The 16,961-nt window shown below is 36.2% G+C and overlaps 1 protein-coding gene across 1 annotated transcript; it reads right to left on the reverse strand.

The window, feature by feature from the left end:
* Positions 1-8,696: 8,696 nt before the first annotated feature.
* On the reverse strand, positions 8,697-9,954 carry LOC132097070 (transcription factor HES-2-like). The gene is made up of 4 exons (XM_059502701.1): positions 9,828-9,954; positions 9,625-9,720; positions 9,424-9,511; positions 8,697-9,322 (listed from the first exon to the last, which is right to left on the reverse strand). Exons 1-4 carry the CDS (start codon positions 9,918-9,920, stop codon positions 9,006-9,008), a joined length of 594 nt encoding a protein of 197 aa, XP_059358684.1. The 5' UTR covers positions 9,921-9,954; the 3' UTR covers positions 8,697-9,005.
* Positions 9,955-16,961: the final 7,007 nt, after the last annotated feature.

Consider the following 16,961-nt stretch of genomic DNA (forward strand, 5'->3'; position numbering starts at 1 on the left):
GGTTTTATTGTTCTTATATTGCACCAGGACATGGCATCACAGTATGGCAAGTAGTGTATCATTTATGTTACATCGGCCAATCACAACGCACTGGAAAGCTGGCCAATCAGAGCACACCTCACTTTTCAGAAGGATGAGCTCTGTAAATATCAATGTGTTTCAGAAAGGCGGGGCATAGATGAGCAACAATAATGTACAGTATGTGAAAAATAATGGTTTTTGAGCCTTAAACCACATAAACACATTGCATTACATTGCAAAACAGTGTGTCAATAATGCAAAATGACAGTAAAAGGCAGTTCATCATTGAATTCAATGATGTCATCTCTGTTCAGTTTAAATAGTGTCTGTGCATTTATTTGCAATCAAAGTCAACGATATCACTGTAAATGAAGTGACCCCAACTAAGCAAGCCAGAGGCTGCAGAGGCAAGGAACCTAAACTCCATCAGTCAAGTCAAGTCACCTTTATTTATATAGCGCTTTAAACAAAATGCATTGCGTCAAAGCAACTGAACAACATTTATTAGGAAAACAGTGTGTCAATCATGCTAAATAATGCATCGGTGACAGAATGGAGAAAAAAACCTTGGGAGAAACCAGGCTCAGTTGGGGGGCCAGTTCTCCTCTGACCAGACGAAACCAGTAGTTCAATTCCAGGCTGCAGCAAAGTCAGATTGCGCAGAAGAATCATCTGTTTCCTGTGGTCTTGTCCTGGTGCTCCTCTGAGACAAGGTCTTTACAGGGGATCTGTATCTGGGACTCTAGTTGTCCTGGTCTCCGCTGTCTTTCAGGGCAGTAGAGGTCCTTTCTAGGTGCTGATCCACCATCTGGTCTGGATACGTACTGGATCTGGTGGATATGGTGACTTTGGAATAAGAGAGAAACAGACAAATATTAGCGTAGATGCCATTCTTCTAACGATGTAGCAAGTACATCGGGTGTTATGGGAAGTGTTCCCGGTTTACCTAATTAATGCAGCCTAAAAATCCTTTGACGGATTTGGATATTAAAAGCATATTAGTATGTTATGTGTAAGCCAGGTTAAAGAGATGGGTCTTTAATCTAGATTTAAACTGCAAGAGTGTGTCTGCCTCCCGAACAATGTTAGGTAGGTTATTTTAAGGGTTTAGGTGCCAAATAGGAAAAGGATCTGCTGCCCGCAGTTGATTTTCATATTCTAGGTATTATCAAATTGCCTGAGTTTTGAGAACGTAGCGGACGTGGAGGATTATAATGTAAAAGGAGCTCATTCAAATACTGAGGTGCTAAACCATTCAGGGCTTTATAAGTAATAAGCAATATTTTAAAATCTATACAATGTTTGATAGGGAGCCAGTGCAGTGTTGACAGGACCGGGATAATATGGTCATACTTCCTGGTTCTAGTAAGAACTCTTGCTGCTACATTTTGGACTAGCTGTAGTTTGTTTACTAAGCGTGCAGAACAACCACCCAATAAAGCATTACAATAATCTAACCTTGAGGTCATAAATGCATGGATTAACATTTCTGCATTTGACATTGAGAGCATAGGCCGTAATTTAGATATATTTTTGAGATGGAAAAATGCAGTTTTACAAATGCTAGAAACGTGGCTTTCTAAGGAAAGATTGCGATCAAATAGCACACCTAGGTTCCTAACAGATGACGAAGAATTGACAGAGCAACCATCAAGTCTTAGACAGCTATCTAGGATATTACATGCAGAGTTTTTAGGTCCTATAATTAACACCTTTGTTTTTTCAGAATTTAGCAGTAAGAAATTACTCGTCATCCAGTTTTTTATATCGACTATGCAATCCATTAGTTCCACAGCATCCCAAATGGATTTAAGTCCAGACTTTGACTTAAAATCTTAATTTTGTTTTAATTGAGCCATTCAGAGGTGGATTTGCTGGTGTGTTTGGGATCATTGTCCTTTTGCATAACCCAAGTGTGCTTGAGGTCACAAACTGATGGCCAGACATTCTCCTTCAGGATTTTCTGACAGAGTGCAGAATTCATTCTTCCATCAATTATGGCAAGTCATCAAGATCCTGAAGCTGCAAAGCAGCCCCAGACAATCATACTACCACCACCATTTTTGACTGTTCACTGTAACCCTTTACTGTAAATTTACAGCGAATTTCTTACAGAATTGTACTGTATTTCCATAATACAGTATAAGGCTGTATAATTTACAGAGCAGCTGTAAATATACAGCACATTTCTGTTTTCCTCCCGATAAATTCGTAATACAGTATCAGACTGTAAATGCATTGCATTTTGGGATTGATTGTATTCACGCTCAAATTCAGATGAGACGTGACGCAAACTGATGTGCCAACTGTGTGAGATTTTGTGAATTTGTAATTAAGCTTTTTGGTTCGTGTGAGCTTCGTTTCTTGTGAGCTTTTGTGTGGGGCTTTCAAATATTGCCTGTGACGCAGCAGAAACGGTTAACGTCGGGAGGAAGAATCGCTCATGCATCTGTGAGCAAAAGTGGATTTTAGCGCTTGAGAAGACTGTTTAACTGACTGATACGGTAAGCCAATCTATTTATATTTAATTATTACGTTCGGTTTTCTACATTGTTTAAGTTACACGAATAGTTTGATTTTGCGAGCGTTGTTTTCTACCGCGAAAAAAAACTCATTTTTTAACAAGTAACGTCACATTAACTTAACTTCGACAATTCACACAGCCAGCATACCATTTCATTTGCATGACCTGCTTATATAAGTTATATAAAATAAAAATCGCGAAAATAAAAATCACTGGTGCCACCGAGTGATTTACCATCATGTCATTTGGCTGATCTGCTTTTTTTTCTTCGTTTCAGGTTTTATAATCTGATGAAAAATCCAGTGCTAAAGTAAGTGCTTTAGTAGTGTCTAGTCCACGTGCAAAAATGCCATGTTGTCAGTTCTGCGATTGTACTTTTGAATCGTTGTCAGCATTTTGCCAGCACATGAAAATCCATAGTCATGTTCCAAATTCCCTTTTCAAATGTGGTATTCCGGATTGCTCCAAGACATTTAAAAAGTTCACTGCTTTCAAAGCTCACATATTCAGGGATCACAAAGACAGGCCCTCAAAGTCATCTGTTGAGCAGTTAGGAATTGATGCCTTAGTGTGTGATATTGGAACATGTCAAGAAAAGTGCAGTGATTTGAAAAACTTCGTTTTACACTTGAAAAATCATATCAAAGAAGGCACCAGAGTGCCATGTCCATTTACATGCAATAAACAATTTTCTGTAGCATCAACATTGACTTCACATTTATCCAGAAAACATCGAAACTCTTCAGCAGAAAGTTTGCGTCGTACTATACTGCAGTCAAATGTTTCAGTACAGATGCCGTATGGTGAGGCATCTAACATGGCCGAACACTCACATCCACAGTCTGAATTCTTTGATTGTGGTGATGGCATAGAGCAGTTGGAGAATGCACTTTTGCCAGATAATGCAGATGAATCTCTTTTTTTGAAAAACATGGCTCTGTTTTATCTCAAGTTACAGGCAAAGCATATTCTCCCATCATCTGTGATTCAGTCGGTAATTGAGGGGATGCAAGACATCCATGATATTAGCCAGTCTCATTTGCTACTCAAGCTAGGGGAAAAATTGATTGCACTTGGTATTTCTGAAAATGATATAAAGAGTGTTTTTGATGTCTTGCAAACTGATGATCTTTTTCGGAGGTCTAATATTAATACACTTAGCACTGATAAGAGAAGAAAGTCTTTTTATAAAGACAATTTTAAGTTTGTGGATCCTGTCCCAGTCTGTCTTGGTCAAAATGAATCTGGCAAGGAAAGCTTTGCTCAATACATTCCTATTAAGAAAAGCTTAGAAGCACTGTTCTGCTGTAAATCAGTGATAGAACAACATAATAATTCACGATCTGAAGTCAGAGCAAAAGATATCCTCTCTGATGTATGGGGATTTTGCGACTCCATCTGATGTCCAGCATTCTCTTCATTTGCCAGAGAGTCCACGCCTTATATTTCTTGGTATGTAAACAATAAAGTCGTTTAACCTTAAAGTGAAGAGCAAGTCATCACTTACTTGCCACACTGCAAAAAAAATGTTTTACTTAACTTCTATTTATTTTTTGTTCCCAAGTGTCTTTTTTTTGCATGAAGAAGAATTTACTAGACAAGTAAAAAAAATTATTGTTTTTCGAAATGTTATTGCAAAAAAAAAAAAGTTTAAACAATTTTCAGAAAAAAAGACATCATTTTTACTTGTCTAGTTTATTATTCTTGATGTAATAACTTGTAGTAATTTGTCTGGAATCTAGACAAAATAGTAACTAAGAAAAGCATTTTTTGCAGTGGGTTGTTGTTTCAATATTGTGACTTTTTTCAGGAAGAGAATGGTGATGGTATGAGAAATATAAAACAGATTTTAATTGGCAACATATGTATGGAAGAATCAACTGTGTTCAGCAAAATTGTGTGGTTGTGAAGTCCAGCTAATTAACTCTAACACTACTTTCATTTAACCAGGGAAAACTATTCCTCTAAATAGGAAATTGCTCATATAAATTAAATTATAGTATTACTGTATTGATGAACCCTACCCAAAAGCACTACTAAGGCAGAATGAAATGGTGTATCCTGTGAACAGAGTTCTTTTAACAGTTATGTAGAATTATGAATAGACAACTACATAGAACCAAACTGGAACCCACAATAATATTATTACTTTTTCCTTCTGATTTTTATTTTTATTACAGGTCAATCTCTGAGCAACCAGCGCTGGATGTTGAGTTTGGAGGGTCAAGTTGTGTGTGAAGGAGCACAGCCCAACTTCATCACTGGCCTGGCAGCGCTGTTTGCCTCCTTCTATAATTTCAATTTACAGTACCAGGAAGAGGCAGCATGCACCCTTGAGTTTGTTCAGAGGTAAGTCATTAGCATATTTGAAATATATGTTTTAGACTGAATTGTTTTAGACTGAATTGTTTTAGACTGAATTTTTATAAACGTTTTGTACAGCTGACTACTGGGAATAACAATATGGACCTGGTTTCACACACTGCAAAACATGCTTTTCTTACTTAGTGTTTTTGTCTTCAAAAAAAACCTTAATTTGGAGTAATTCCCTTGGAAAACAAGACATTATATCTTATCTTATTTTACGTATCTAGTAAATGCATCTTGATTTAGGATTTTTTTTTTAATATTCGGACAGGAAACCAGACAAAAAGAAAAACATTTTTTTGCAGTGCAGACAGGGCTTAGCTTAAAGGGTTAGTTCACAGAAAAATGTAAATTATATCATTAATAACTCACCCTCATGTCGTTCCAAACCCGTAACACCTCCGTTCATCTTCAGAACACGGTTTAAGATAGTTCAGATTTAGTCCGAGAGCTCTCATTCCCTCCATTGAAGCTGTGTGTACGGTCTACTGTCCATGTCCAGAAAGGTAAGAAAAACATCATCAAAGTAGTCCATGTGACATCAGAGGGTCGGTTAGAATATTTCTGTTGTGAGTGCGTTCACAACACTGCGGTGACGCTGCTGATGTGCTATCTTTGTTATTGGGCACACCAGAAAACACGTCAGCAGCGTCGTGAACTTGCTCAGAACCGACCCGGAAGAGAAGACAATGTTGAATAAAGTCATAATTGTTGTTATTTTTGGATCAAAATGTATTTTCAATGCTTCAAAAAATTCTAACTGACCCTCTGATGTCACATGGACTACTTTGATGATGTTTTTCTTATCTTTCTGGACATGGACAGTAGACCGTAGATACATTTGCAATGGAGGATCAGAAAGCTCTCGGACTAAATCTAAGATATCTTAAACTGTGGTCTTACAGGTTTGGAACGACATGAGGGTGAGTCATATATGACATATTTTATATTTCGGTGAACTTACCCTTTAAGCCAGGTCTAGGCCTTCGTAAAATAAGGGTATTTAAAGGGATGGTTCAGAGTAAAATCAACCTAGGGTCATTTTCACCATGACATTGAGCCAAACACCCCCCATCCCCCCCCCCCCCCCCCCCCAGAAGCCTTTTCCAAAAGTGGTGTCTCGTAAATTACCACACTAATAATGATGACCAGAATGGTACCAAACTTCTACAGTAGTACAAATAGGTTCTGTACTCCTAAAACGAGGGATTGGAAGGTTTATAAGTACATCAGGAGTTTATTAAATAACAATTGCCTGACGGCAAATGCTACCGCTAACACAGACGTGGAGGTCACTTCCGTGATTTGGTAAAAGCTTGTAAGGGCTTGCGCCATCTTAGTATTTGGCTCAAGGTCATGGTGCAAAGGACCCTAGTTTGAAATTTAGTTAAATTAATGAAGTCACAAATGTTTGGACTGGATTTGGCAATGTGTGCTCTACATAAACAGGGTTTATGGCTGCATTTCAACTCACACTCTGGTAGGCCCTGATTCAGTACCTGATGAGGGGATTATATTGTTAATAAGCTGGGTGAATAATGGTTAAATCTCTCTCTCTCTCTCTCTCTCTCTCTCTATATGCACAGTCTATAATATTTGATTGTGTTTTTTCCTCTTTTCTGCATTTTAGACGCTTTGTTGACATCAATCCTGAACGTGGATCAAAAGCAAAAAAAGGAAAAGTGACTTCAAAGAAAACTGGCCAAGTTGTGCAAAAAAAGAACGCCACTGTAAGCCCACCAGTTTCCTCACTTCTGCGAAAACTTGCAGACTTTGAATGGAACTTTGTTTAGATCCTGTCAGCAAGTACATTAAAAGTAATTATGATTACTGCATCGTTAATTCCATTTATAAAATACAACTGCCATTTCAGCCATTTTGAGGTTCTATTCTTTTTTTGACTCTTTACATTTCTGAAAAAAAGGTACATTTGTTTAAGGTTAACAAGATTACTTTATTATAAAGTGTTAAGTGTTTAACTAACATTTTAAATGTAAAAAAAAAAAAAAACAGCTGGCATTTCAGCCAAATGTGTTCATATAAGGCAAATGTCTGGTCGTTGCTTTTAAAATAAATGTTTTAAAACACAAATAATGTTGTTGGTTTCTATTTTCTTGTTTAAAGTTCAGAGTATAATGTTTTCCCTGTAAAAATGTTTTTAAAAATGTCTGTAAAATTGTGGTATATGCTGTATTTTGTAATTGCAGTGCAGTACTGTTAATTTAGGAAAATACAGTATGTGGCTGGCAACCCACCTGCCAGTATTTTACTGTAAATTTACAGAACAACGGTTTACAGAACTAGTACTGTAAATTCTGTTTACAGTACTAGTTCTGTAAAAATACAGTATGTGGCTGGCAACCCAGCTGCCAGTATTTTACTGTAAATTTACAGTACAACGGTTTACAGAACTAGTACTGTAAATTCTGTTTACAGTACTAGTTCTGTAAAAATACAGTATGTGGCTGGCAACCCAGCTGCCAGTATTTTACTGTAAATTTACAGTGAAAAGTTTTACAGTGTTGGTATTGTGTTCTTTTTATGAAATGCTGTGTTGGATTTATGCCAGATGTAACAGGACACACTCATTCCAAAAAGTTCAACTTTTTTCGCATCAGTCCACGGAATATTTGCCCAAAAGTCTTGATAATCAAGATATTGAGGCAAATGTGAGACAAGCCGTTGTGTTCTTTTTGGTCAGCAATGGCTTTTGCCTTGTAATTCTCCCATGCATCCATCTTTCTTATTGTTGAATCATGGACACTGACCTTAATTGAGGCTAGTGAGGCCTGCAATTCTTTAAATGTTGTTCTGGGTTCTTTTATGACCTCCTGGATGAGTTGTTGTTGCGCTCTTGGAGTAATTTTGGTAGGCCGGCCACATGGGAAGGTTCAACACTGTTCCAAGTTTTCTCCATTATAATGGCTCTGACCGTGGTTCGCTGGAGTCCCAAAGCTTTAGAAATAGCTTGATAACCCTTTCCAGACTGATACATGCCAACTATTTTGTTTCTCATATGTGACCCTGGACCACAAAACCAGTCTTGAGTTACTGGGGTATATTGGTATCAAAAAAATAAAAAATAAATAATAAACAAATTAAAAAAAACACAGGAAGGGGAAAAAAACATTTTCAAGCACTGCATGTTTATCTACGGTCGCTTCAATGGCATAAAAGTTTAACTGAAGAAATTTAGATTTAGATACTAAAATCACTGATGAGTCAAAAATATTTTATATTTGTGTATGAATGCAGCGAAGTTTCATGAAACAGACTTATCACTAAAGATGTGTCTTTTGCGACACTTGTTTGCCGCGCAAAAATAAATAAATAAATAATAATTAAATAAAATACAATAAAATAACCTGAGCGCAGGGAGCTGTCTGTGTAAGGAATGCTAAAGAGAAGATCATTTCTATGGTTTCTCAGACTACAAATAACTCATATAATAACTTATGCTAAATGGAAAATGGTTGCTGTTGTTTTCCAGTTTTATTTTTTAATCCAGATCAATGCGTATGTGTGCCAGGAAATAGTTTTATATTTGCGTGTTCTTTTTTGTTTTGTTTGTCATTTCTGCATTCCTGTCAACTTCCAGCTGCTTTATTCACCCAGTGAGAAATTTTAAAAACCATTTCCAATAAATAAACAAACAAGATTTCAAGAATTTCAAAGCAAAAAGGTTTTATTCTTCTGTTGATTCACAATAATATTTTGTGATTATGCTTTCTTCAGGGACATTCATTTTGCCATTAATAAACAACACACAGTGTTTACGATTTCTTTGCACAGACCAAATGAAATCAAGTAAATTGTGCAAACCTCAGAAAAACATTTTAACCCTTGGGGTTTACAATTTTGTTGATTACAACCCATAGTATTTAAACCCCCAGCGAGGATTGCATAACGTTATATTCATGAAGACAGCATGATCTGTGCTCGCTGGCTTTCTTTCATTTACAAAGCAGCATTTCCTTAAATTCCTTACATGTAATCTCCATCACAGGCTTTACATTTTAACTAAAACCTACTATGATAAATAAATAATATGCAGAGTTAATTCTAAACAATTTCCCCGAAGGCTTGTGTTTGGTCACCAGGGTCTCCACATGTCCACAGCTGCTTGTGGCACAGACTGAGGTTGACTGGGAGCTGAAGCGCTACTGATGGAGTGGTTCTCCGTTGCAGAGCTGCTGTTCCTCAAGCTCACAAGTCTCTGGTGCATTTGTGAAATCATTCTGGAGTTCTGAGTACAGCAGTTCTGGCAGGAGGACGTTGCAGACACCATGGAGTGCTGGATGAACTCGTTGACGCGCTGACGGGTTTCTGTTTCGAGGTTAGACTGTGGCAGCATCGCAGAGATGCGCTGCAAGCATGCTTTATATCCCTCTTTATAGCTGCCTGTTTGACCTTTGGAGAGAGAAAAAATAGTAAATACATTTGGACCATGTTAAAATAAATACAGTTGCCAGTAGACTCTGAAAAAATAATAATAAATTAAAATCACTCACCTTTAGCTGATGAGGAAGGCAGGTCTCTGAGGAACCGCACAGTCATTTCGAGAATGTCAGCTTTCTCCAGCTTTGAATAGCGTGAAGCCTAAAATATTGAAAGTGATTGGACACATTAGGGTATTGTTCAGACACTGACATAGGCTAAATTTGAATTTAAGTAGGCTACTGTATGACCATGCAAGTACCAGAGATACTTACGTCTTTGCCGACCAAAGGGAGTATAAGTGTTTTTAAGTGATTGAGGCTCTCGTTAATGCGAGCCCGCCTTCTTTTTTCCATCAATGGCTTGAGAGACTGGAAAAAGACAGAAATCGGTTAGTGTGAGTGTGAGTTTATAGATACCACAAGCACAACCGTTAACATGGCTCAGTGTGTTCGAAGGAACCCAAAATCATCCTCACCTTTCTCAATTCATGTGCCTCTTTTCTTTGAGCCACAGTCATTCGAGAACCGAATGAGTGGGAATGAGCTTCGGTAATAATGTTTGGAGTCATGATTTGATCGGGTGGTGTCTCTAAATGTGCTCTTGAGAGATGAGCAGAGAGTTTTGTGGTCATGGTGTGTGAGAGGGGTCTTTTATAGGGCCCTTTGGCGTGGAGGCAGGGCTTCTGTTCTATTGTGACTTCGGTTGGACGCAGAGGGGGATGCCAAAGGGACGAGATCCGATCTGGCTGTCCCAAAAGTTACCATCTGTTAACTGATGTCAACATCATCCGAAACCACTGGTATGCGCATGTGACTGATGATTATTTTATTGTCCCGTAGATCTCCACATGTGTTTTATATATACATATACAGGCTTACACAATAAAATGTGTAAGTTAAAGCACAATCATTTACAAAATGCAAGTTTATTTTCCAAGTTGGATTTTGGTTAGGCAATTTATTTATATATATATATTAATATTATTTTATTTTATTTTTTTGGCTACAAGGCATTTAAAGTTGTGCGTTGCTTTAACTGTATTTGTTTTATTGCAATTTGTTTTTTGAGATAGTTTTAAAACTGCCATTTTTTGGACATAATAAATAATACAGAGCATGATGACCGCGCGATAATTAACCAAGCCACGCTATAGCTACTGTCAACATCTGTTTACATTCGGACCATGTTCGATATATAGTCTATTTTTATTACTCCAAATATAGCAAAACCATACCTTTATTAAAATTAAAATTATGTAGACTGTATTTTAGTTCATATTAAACAAGAGTAAGGATGTTTGGAATACAACAGAGTTTAAAAAACAAATCTCCAGTATATACTAAAGGATGGTTAGAGATGAAAATAAAAAGTATATGTTTAGAAATAAGGTTTTATATAGAAAGGAGATTAAACCACTTTTGCATGTTTCTATTACTAAGCACTTCTTACAGTTTTTTCCTTTTTCTTTTTCTGTTTGTATTTTGCAGTGACCAGAAATTTTAGTTGTTCTGTGGTTCTATGAAACACCTTGTTTCAAATCAGCGGTGATCTCACGCGTCTGACACGCGCCGTTACAATGTAACAGATGGATGTCTGTTCTTCCAATCACACCAAAGCGCGCCACTAATTTGAATCCCAACCCCCACAAATCAAGACTGCAAACTCTTCAGTAACATGTTTGCTATATTATCATCCTATCACGTTGCTTCGTTTATAGCGTGCCTTTCCAAACTACCGGCGTCTGTGTCTGAGCCATTTGACCGAATATGGCAATAGAGCATCACAGTCTGACGCAAAAAGAACTGTATTTGTTTTCTCCTCCTTCTTTCTTTTTCTTCTCTCTCTCTCTCTCTCTCTCTTTGTTGGGGGTTGGGGATAAGGGACATATGGAATAGGGTAACACACGCATAAAAATTTAATCCAACAATCATATACGCCCTCCACCATCAAAAATGCATGTCTACAGATTGTTCCTTCTCTGTTGGTGTGCTGTTGTCTGAGGTGTAGCAGTCAAACAGATTGGCTAAACCAAAAGTGTATATAATAAAATTAAATAGGCTAAGTGTTTACTTTTTACACAGTATGCAAGTTATAAGAGTAAAAACTATTGATTGAGTTGAAGAGCTTTTGATTGTTCAATGGACCAGACATGCGTCACAGTCTCCAAGCGCATCAATTAACCTCCAATAGGCTTGTGCTAGTCATGCCCAAGATAAATAGATAAATAAATAAAAAATAGACAAATGTTATCTTAGTGTGAACCCATGGTTCATTAGACTAATATCATGACATATTAATTGAATCGGAGGCCAAACTTGCCGATAAATGATCAGCTAACCTGAAAGACTCCAATGTCTTTCACAAAAGACAGTTGCAAGTGTAGGCTACAGATGATCAGACAGTGCTGTCCATGAGGTGTGCTTTATTCCTCCTTAGCTGTTGATTTATACCCCGTCTTCAATATTTTGTAATAAATTGGTGAATTACAGTCTCCAATCTTACACTAACATTTCAGTTCTGTATGAACTTTCCAGTGTGGACGGAATCAGCAGCCTCGGGGTTTGCGAGGATGCGTCTCTCAGCATCACACTGATGCTGCAGCAGCAGATCGAGTCTATTTGTTTATCTATTCGTACGAGTTTAACTGAAGAATTTTAAATATTAGATACTAAAATCACTGTTGAGTCAAAAATATTTTCGATTTCTGTATGGATGCAGCAAGAGTCAACGCGATTGTTGAAGTTTATTTAAAGATTAATCTTAATGCATATATAATAATTCCTTATGTTTCTGAGTATAGTCTCTCAAATCGGATTATTCTCCGGTTCAAATACATCGTGGTTTCTACAAAAATCTTGAAAGAAATAATAATAATAAAAAAAAAAATCAACTAATCAGCAGAGCTTGCTTTGGAAACTTAAAAGAAGCAATGGGTTTTACGTTTTACACATGGACCTTTAGTACTGTATTCATAAAAAACTATTTTAAAAATGATTAATATGATGTAGGTCAGTTAAGATATAATTCTAGTTAAAAGTATAATGGTGATTTGAAATCCTCTTTAGGCAGAGGTTTGCTGTCTCATTTGTGTCTTTATGAGCAAATACAACATTATCAGATAAATATGAATATGAAAGCACCTTGAGCAGTAAAATACTAAAGCTCTTGTTTTTTGGCGAGCTCCTCTATTCGTTTATAAGCCTCATAAAACTTAGACATTTTACAAATGCACTTTTTAAAGTAAGGGTCTTTTTTTATTTTAGCCTATTGTAATGCATGCTTTCATACTAACCAACTTATATTATCTAAATATATACGTATTGCTTGCTAATGTCATTTATTGTGACTTTTGTGTCTTGACATATTCATGTACTCACATTAGATGAATGAAAATGTAAGTTTATAATCAGGTCATGAGATTTAATCAAAATACATAAATTATGTTTTGTGTTTAATAATCTCATTCATCCTCAAAACATTCACTTCTGAATATATAGGGACATGTTATAAAACTAACAGTACACAACATTACTTTGTAAAGCTTGCGTCAATTAATACTGTGGATTAAATCATATACTGTTTATTTCACCTGAAAAAAAAACATGCAAACGCGGCAGACAGATATAATAAAGCCCAAAAAAGTAAGCTTCCCAAGCCAAAACCAACGCTCCTTACAAACAGCTGTTGACATGCAATATTGCATATAGCCTATGCTACGTAATTCGTGTTGTTTGGAACTTAAAACCAAATGAGTGCACGTGGAATGGATGGGCGGACATGCGGGGCTGCGCAAAGCTGCGCGTCTCTCTCAGCATCACGCTGTTACTTCTATCTGTTTGTCTCTGCAAGCGTAGCCGTGTTACTTCGTTTAATAGTCCAAATATAATAGTAAAGACTAAAATAACTGGTGAGTTATTTTAATTTTAAGTAAGCCTCTCAATGGAGCAAGAGTCTACGTAATGATCGCACATGTCTTTCTTCTGCAGACTAATGTTGGTGCAGAAACAAATCTATAATACTTTACAATAATGTTCAGTAGTTAATATGAGTTAACTACATAAGTTAATATGAACTAATAATGAACAATACTTCTACAGCATTTATTAGGATACTCTTAGTTAATGTAAATTTCAGCATTTACTAATGCATTATTAAAAACATGTTGTGTTTGTTATAATTAGTGCACTGTAAACTAACATGAACAATGAACTACTGTATGTACTGTATGAACTAATATCAGGTTAATAATGTAATGTAACAGTGTAATAAATGTATTGTTCATTGTTCGTTCATGTTAATTGATACATTAAATATAATGTTAATGACACCTCGTTTACCCAAATCTTAATGCTTATATCACAGTACTTTATATTTATGATTAGGTATATTCTATCAAAACGGAATATACTGCTATTTCAAACACTATATTTACGACCTTGAATGTAAAAATCCTGTAGAATGTCCTGCTATAATCAATGTCAAAACAACAATACAAATGTAGACATTTCAAAAGTGTTTGCAACCATTAAACCCCAGAAAAAAAGCTAAAAGATGAGCATTGCGCGTCTATCAGACAAACAATTAGGCTACATTCAGATGAATCTCAACCCAAATATTGCAAAAACCATTAATAATATATCTAGCACAAACAACATGCAGTCTTAATTCAAATACCCAAGCTAAAAGCCAAGCCATGAATGTACATCTGGTGATGGAACTTCTCACACAAAGACTTGTTTTTCCCCTAGGATGATTAGCCTATGGTGCACGTATTTGTGACGTAGCAGTGCGTGAAAAGCTTCCCCGTTTTAATATTGCGAATCACGATATCTGCACAGTCTATTAGATGGACGGTAGATGTGAGGAGTGCATGTTCTAGCGCGTCTTCTTAAACTACAATATATGATTTTAGCAACCTCCTCAGCCCCAAAACAATATACCAGGGAAAAAGTTTTCTTTGTTTGGAATTTTTTTTTTTTTTTTTTTGTAAATGTGCGCCCCGGTCCCTTGGGGTCCACGCTCGCGCTAGGCACGAGAACGGCACGAGCCATGGGGACAAAAGGCCAGATGGCTTTGCTATTAAACTGAATTATATACGAAAGGGCTGAATTTTACATGATGGGCCATATTTTAAATTTGTTTTTTAAATATAGGAGTAGCCTATAGGCTATATATTTTATAGTGCAATGATAAGAATACCTGCTAAATTGTACAGATTGTGTGCTTAAACAATTGCATAGCGCTAGACAATTACATGAGTTTGATAGCATGGCAAGCTCAGAAAGGGCGGACACCCTCCACGCCCACAAAACGCGTGCTTCCTTTTCATTCGAGAGCAGGCTTTCCGAGTAAATGGGCGCTCAAAACAAGTGCTCGACTGAGCTTTAACCACACGCTTCCATCCAGAGGCTTTCGGCACAACGTGTATAATGTTTTCGTGTTTGACAGCAGGTAGGTTACAGCACGGGTAAGCGTTTTTATCCTCAATTCAATGACATTATATATATTTATATAACTTGCTAATATGCTACTGCAGGTACTTTAACCTTTGTTTTAGTTTTCAGATTATTGTCACTTGACTATAAAAATGCTTTGTCTGATAACCTAAAATGTGTTTCACGAATAGCATCTAAATGAAATGATTTTAGTAAAAATGTTTAATTTGACTTGAGTTTCTCTGGCGTAATCTTCCGTTCTCATGAAAATGCGTATAAATAGCACGCCAAATAAAAACTCGTGGTATTGATACGCAAAAGTTGACTCTGGCGTGTGCATGTAATTCGCAGTTTTCGCCTGCATAGCCTATGCCACATCGAAACATAAACTCATGCTAATGATACACACTTTCATGAGATCGGGTTGTTTGGAAGCCACAGAGTCCAACGACTAAATACTTACGGATTAATGTATTAATTAATGTGGATTAATGATTAATTGTTTGTATATGAACGTTTAATAGAAACGTCTGGACAGATTGCAATTATCATTTTAATCTCAAATCGTAGCCAATAATAAGCTAATTATAATCTATTTTTCATAAACACATCACCATTGTGGTCTTGTGTCACTATGTCTTATAATAATAATAATAATAATAGATAATGACATTCTCATCTACTCAGTCTAAAAAGTATTAGCCTATATATCTTTATGCTTTACTTTGAAAACACATTCCGCGCTGATCGATTTAAACGTTACTGAACGATGTTGCATGCATGCTATGTTTTCAGGATCAAGTATTTTAATCTTTGATTATTACAGTGTTAAACATCATAAAACATTCTACGTTGTTTCAAAATTTGTTATGTTAGGGTGGGATAAGTATTGGTTATGTTAAGCAAAAAAATAATTTGCTATCTAGCTTCAAGACTGCGTGTAATTTATTTTTTAATAACCTGGTTGCCTTTAAGAGTTGAAAACCACGTAAAACTGGTCTTTCGGTGTTTTGAAGAGACCACCCCTAATGTATGCAGGATCATAGAAAAAAGAAGCTTCTATTTGTATCTTTGGATTTTAACTGAATTACCAGGACACTGTTAATAATTTACTGTATGAAAGTGCTCTTTTATTTTATTTTAAAACAAAAACATTCCTGTTTTGGGGGCTGTGGTCATGTGTGAAGCATTTCCATAAAGCATTGTAAACTTAGGGAAATTGTATTAGCTGTTTCCCAATAGAAACTATCACTTAAGGATGGTCTGGGTGTTTAAGTGTATCGTTTGTGAACCAAAAAAAACAACAACATCTAAACTAGGGATACACAATATTATCTGACCGATATCCGAATCGGTTGATAATTGTTTAAAATGTAAATATCGGAATCAGCCGATATGGAAAATTATGCCATATGTCTTGCCAGTAAGAGGATTAACTCACATTTGCTCAGGGTGTGCTAGCAATTAGATCACATCAGCAGTGCGGTCATTCTTGAAGCAAACATTTGCCTTAATGAGGATTAGATTCACAGTTTTGGATAGCTGCATTCAATTTTGAGAAAACATGTACAAGATGATGCTTGTTGTGGGATAGAGTCAACAGTCACTAGCCCAGTAGCAATGGCAGCAGTTGCAGCCTTCTCCGGACCTAATGCCCATCAATTAAGGCGTTATATTTACATAGGGGGCGCTGTTGTCATACTTGTAACAAAATGAAAGTAAAATAAAATATCACTAAAAACTTGTTTCTGAATAAATAAAGCACAATAATGTAGTGTTCTGTCTTTATAAAAGAACTTCATTATTATATAATTCATTAAAAATAATTATATTTTAAATTCCCTCACAGGAGAGACTTGTGTTGTTTCCAAACAAAATCAAAAAAAATATCGGATATCGGCAAAAATCCAATATTGTGCATCCCTAATCTAAATTTAAATAAATTATGACGCTTAATTTTTTGCAATGTAACTACATTATTTTTGTAATATCAAAATACATGTAATAATATTGTATTTACTTTAACTCCCAGAATCATTCACAAGAATTCAGTCAGTGACCGCGGAACTTCCACTGACCATTTAGGTAAGTAAAAGTGTGTATGCTGGGTTTAGATGTAGGGTTAGGAAATAGAATAGATAGAGTATTAGCCTATAGTTAATACTAGATAAAAA

Source organism: Carassius carassius, chromosome 21 (assembly GCF_963082965.1).
Source record: "Carassius carassius chromosome 21, fCarCar2.1, whole genome shotgun sequence".
NCBI lineage: Eukaryota > Metazoa > Chordata > Actinopteri > Cypriniformes > Cyprinidae > Carassius > Carassius carassius.

Excerpts from the sequence above, each read along its gene's own strand:
- LOC132097070 (XM_059502701.1), bottom strand. The coding sequence starts at position 9,920 with ATGACTCCAAACATTATTACCGAAGCTCATTCCCACTCATTCGGTTCT. Across the intron at positions 9,721-9,827 it reads AGGCACATGAATTGAGAAAG|TCTCTCAAGCCATTGATGGA; the intron begins GTGAGGATGATT and ends GTCTTTTTCCAG. Across the intron at positions 9,512-9,624 it reads TCCCTTTGGTCGGCAAAGAC|GCTTCACGCTATTCAAAGCT; the intron begins GTAAGTATCTCT and ends TCAATATTTTAG.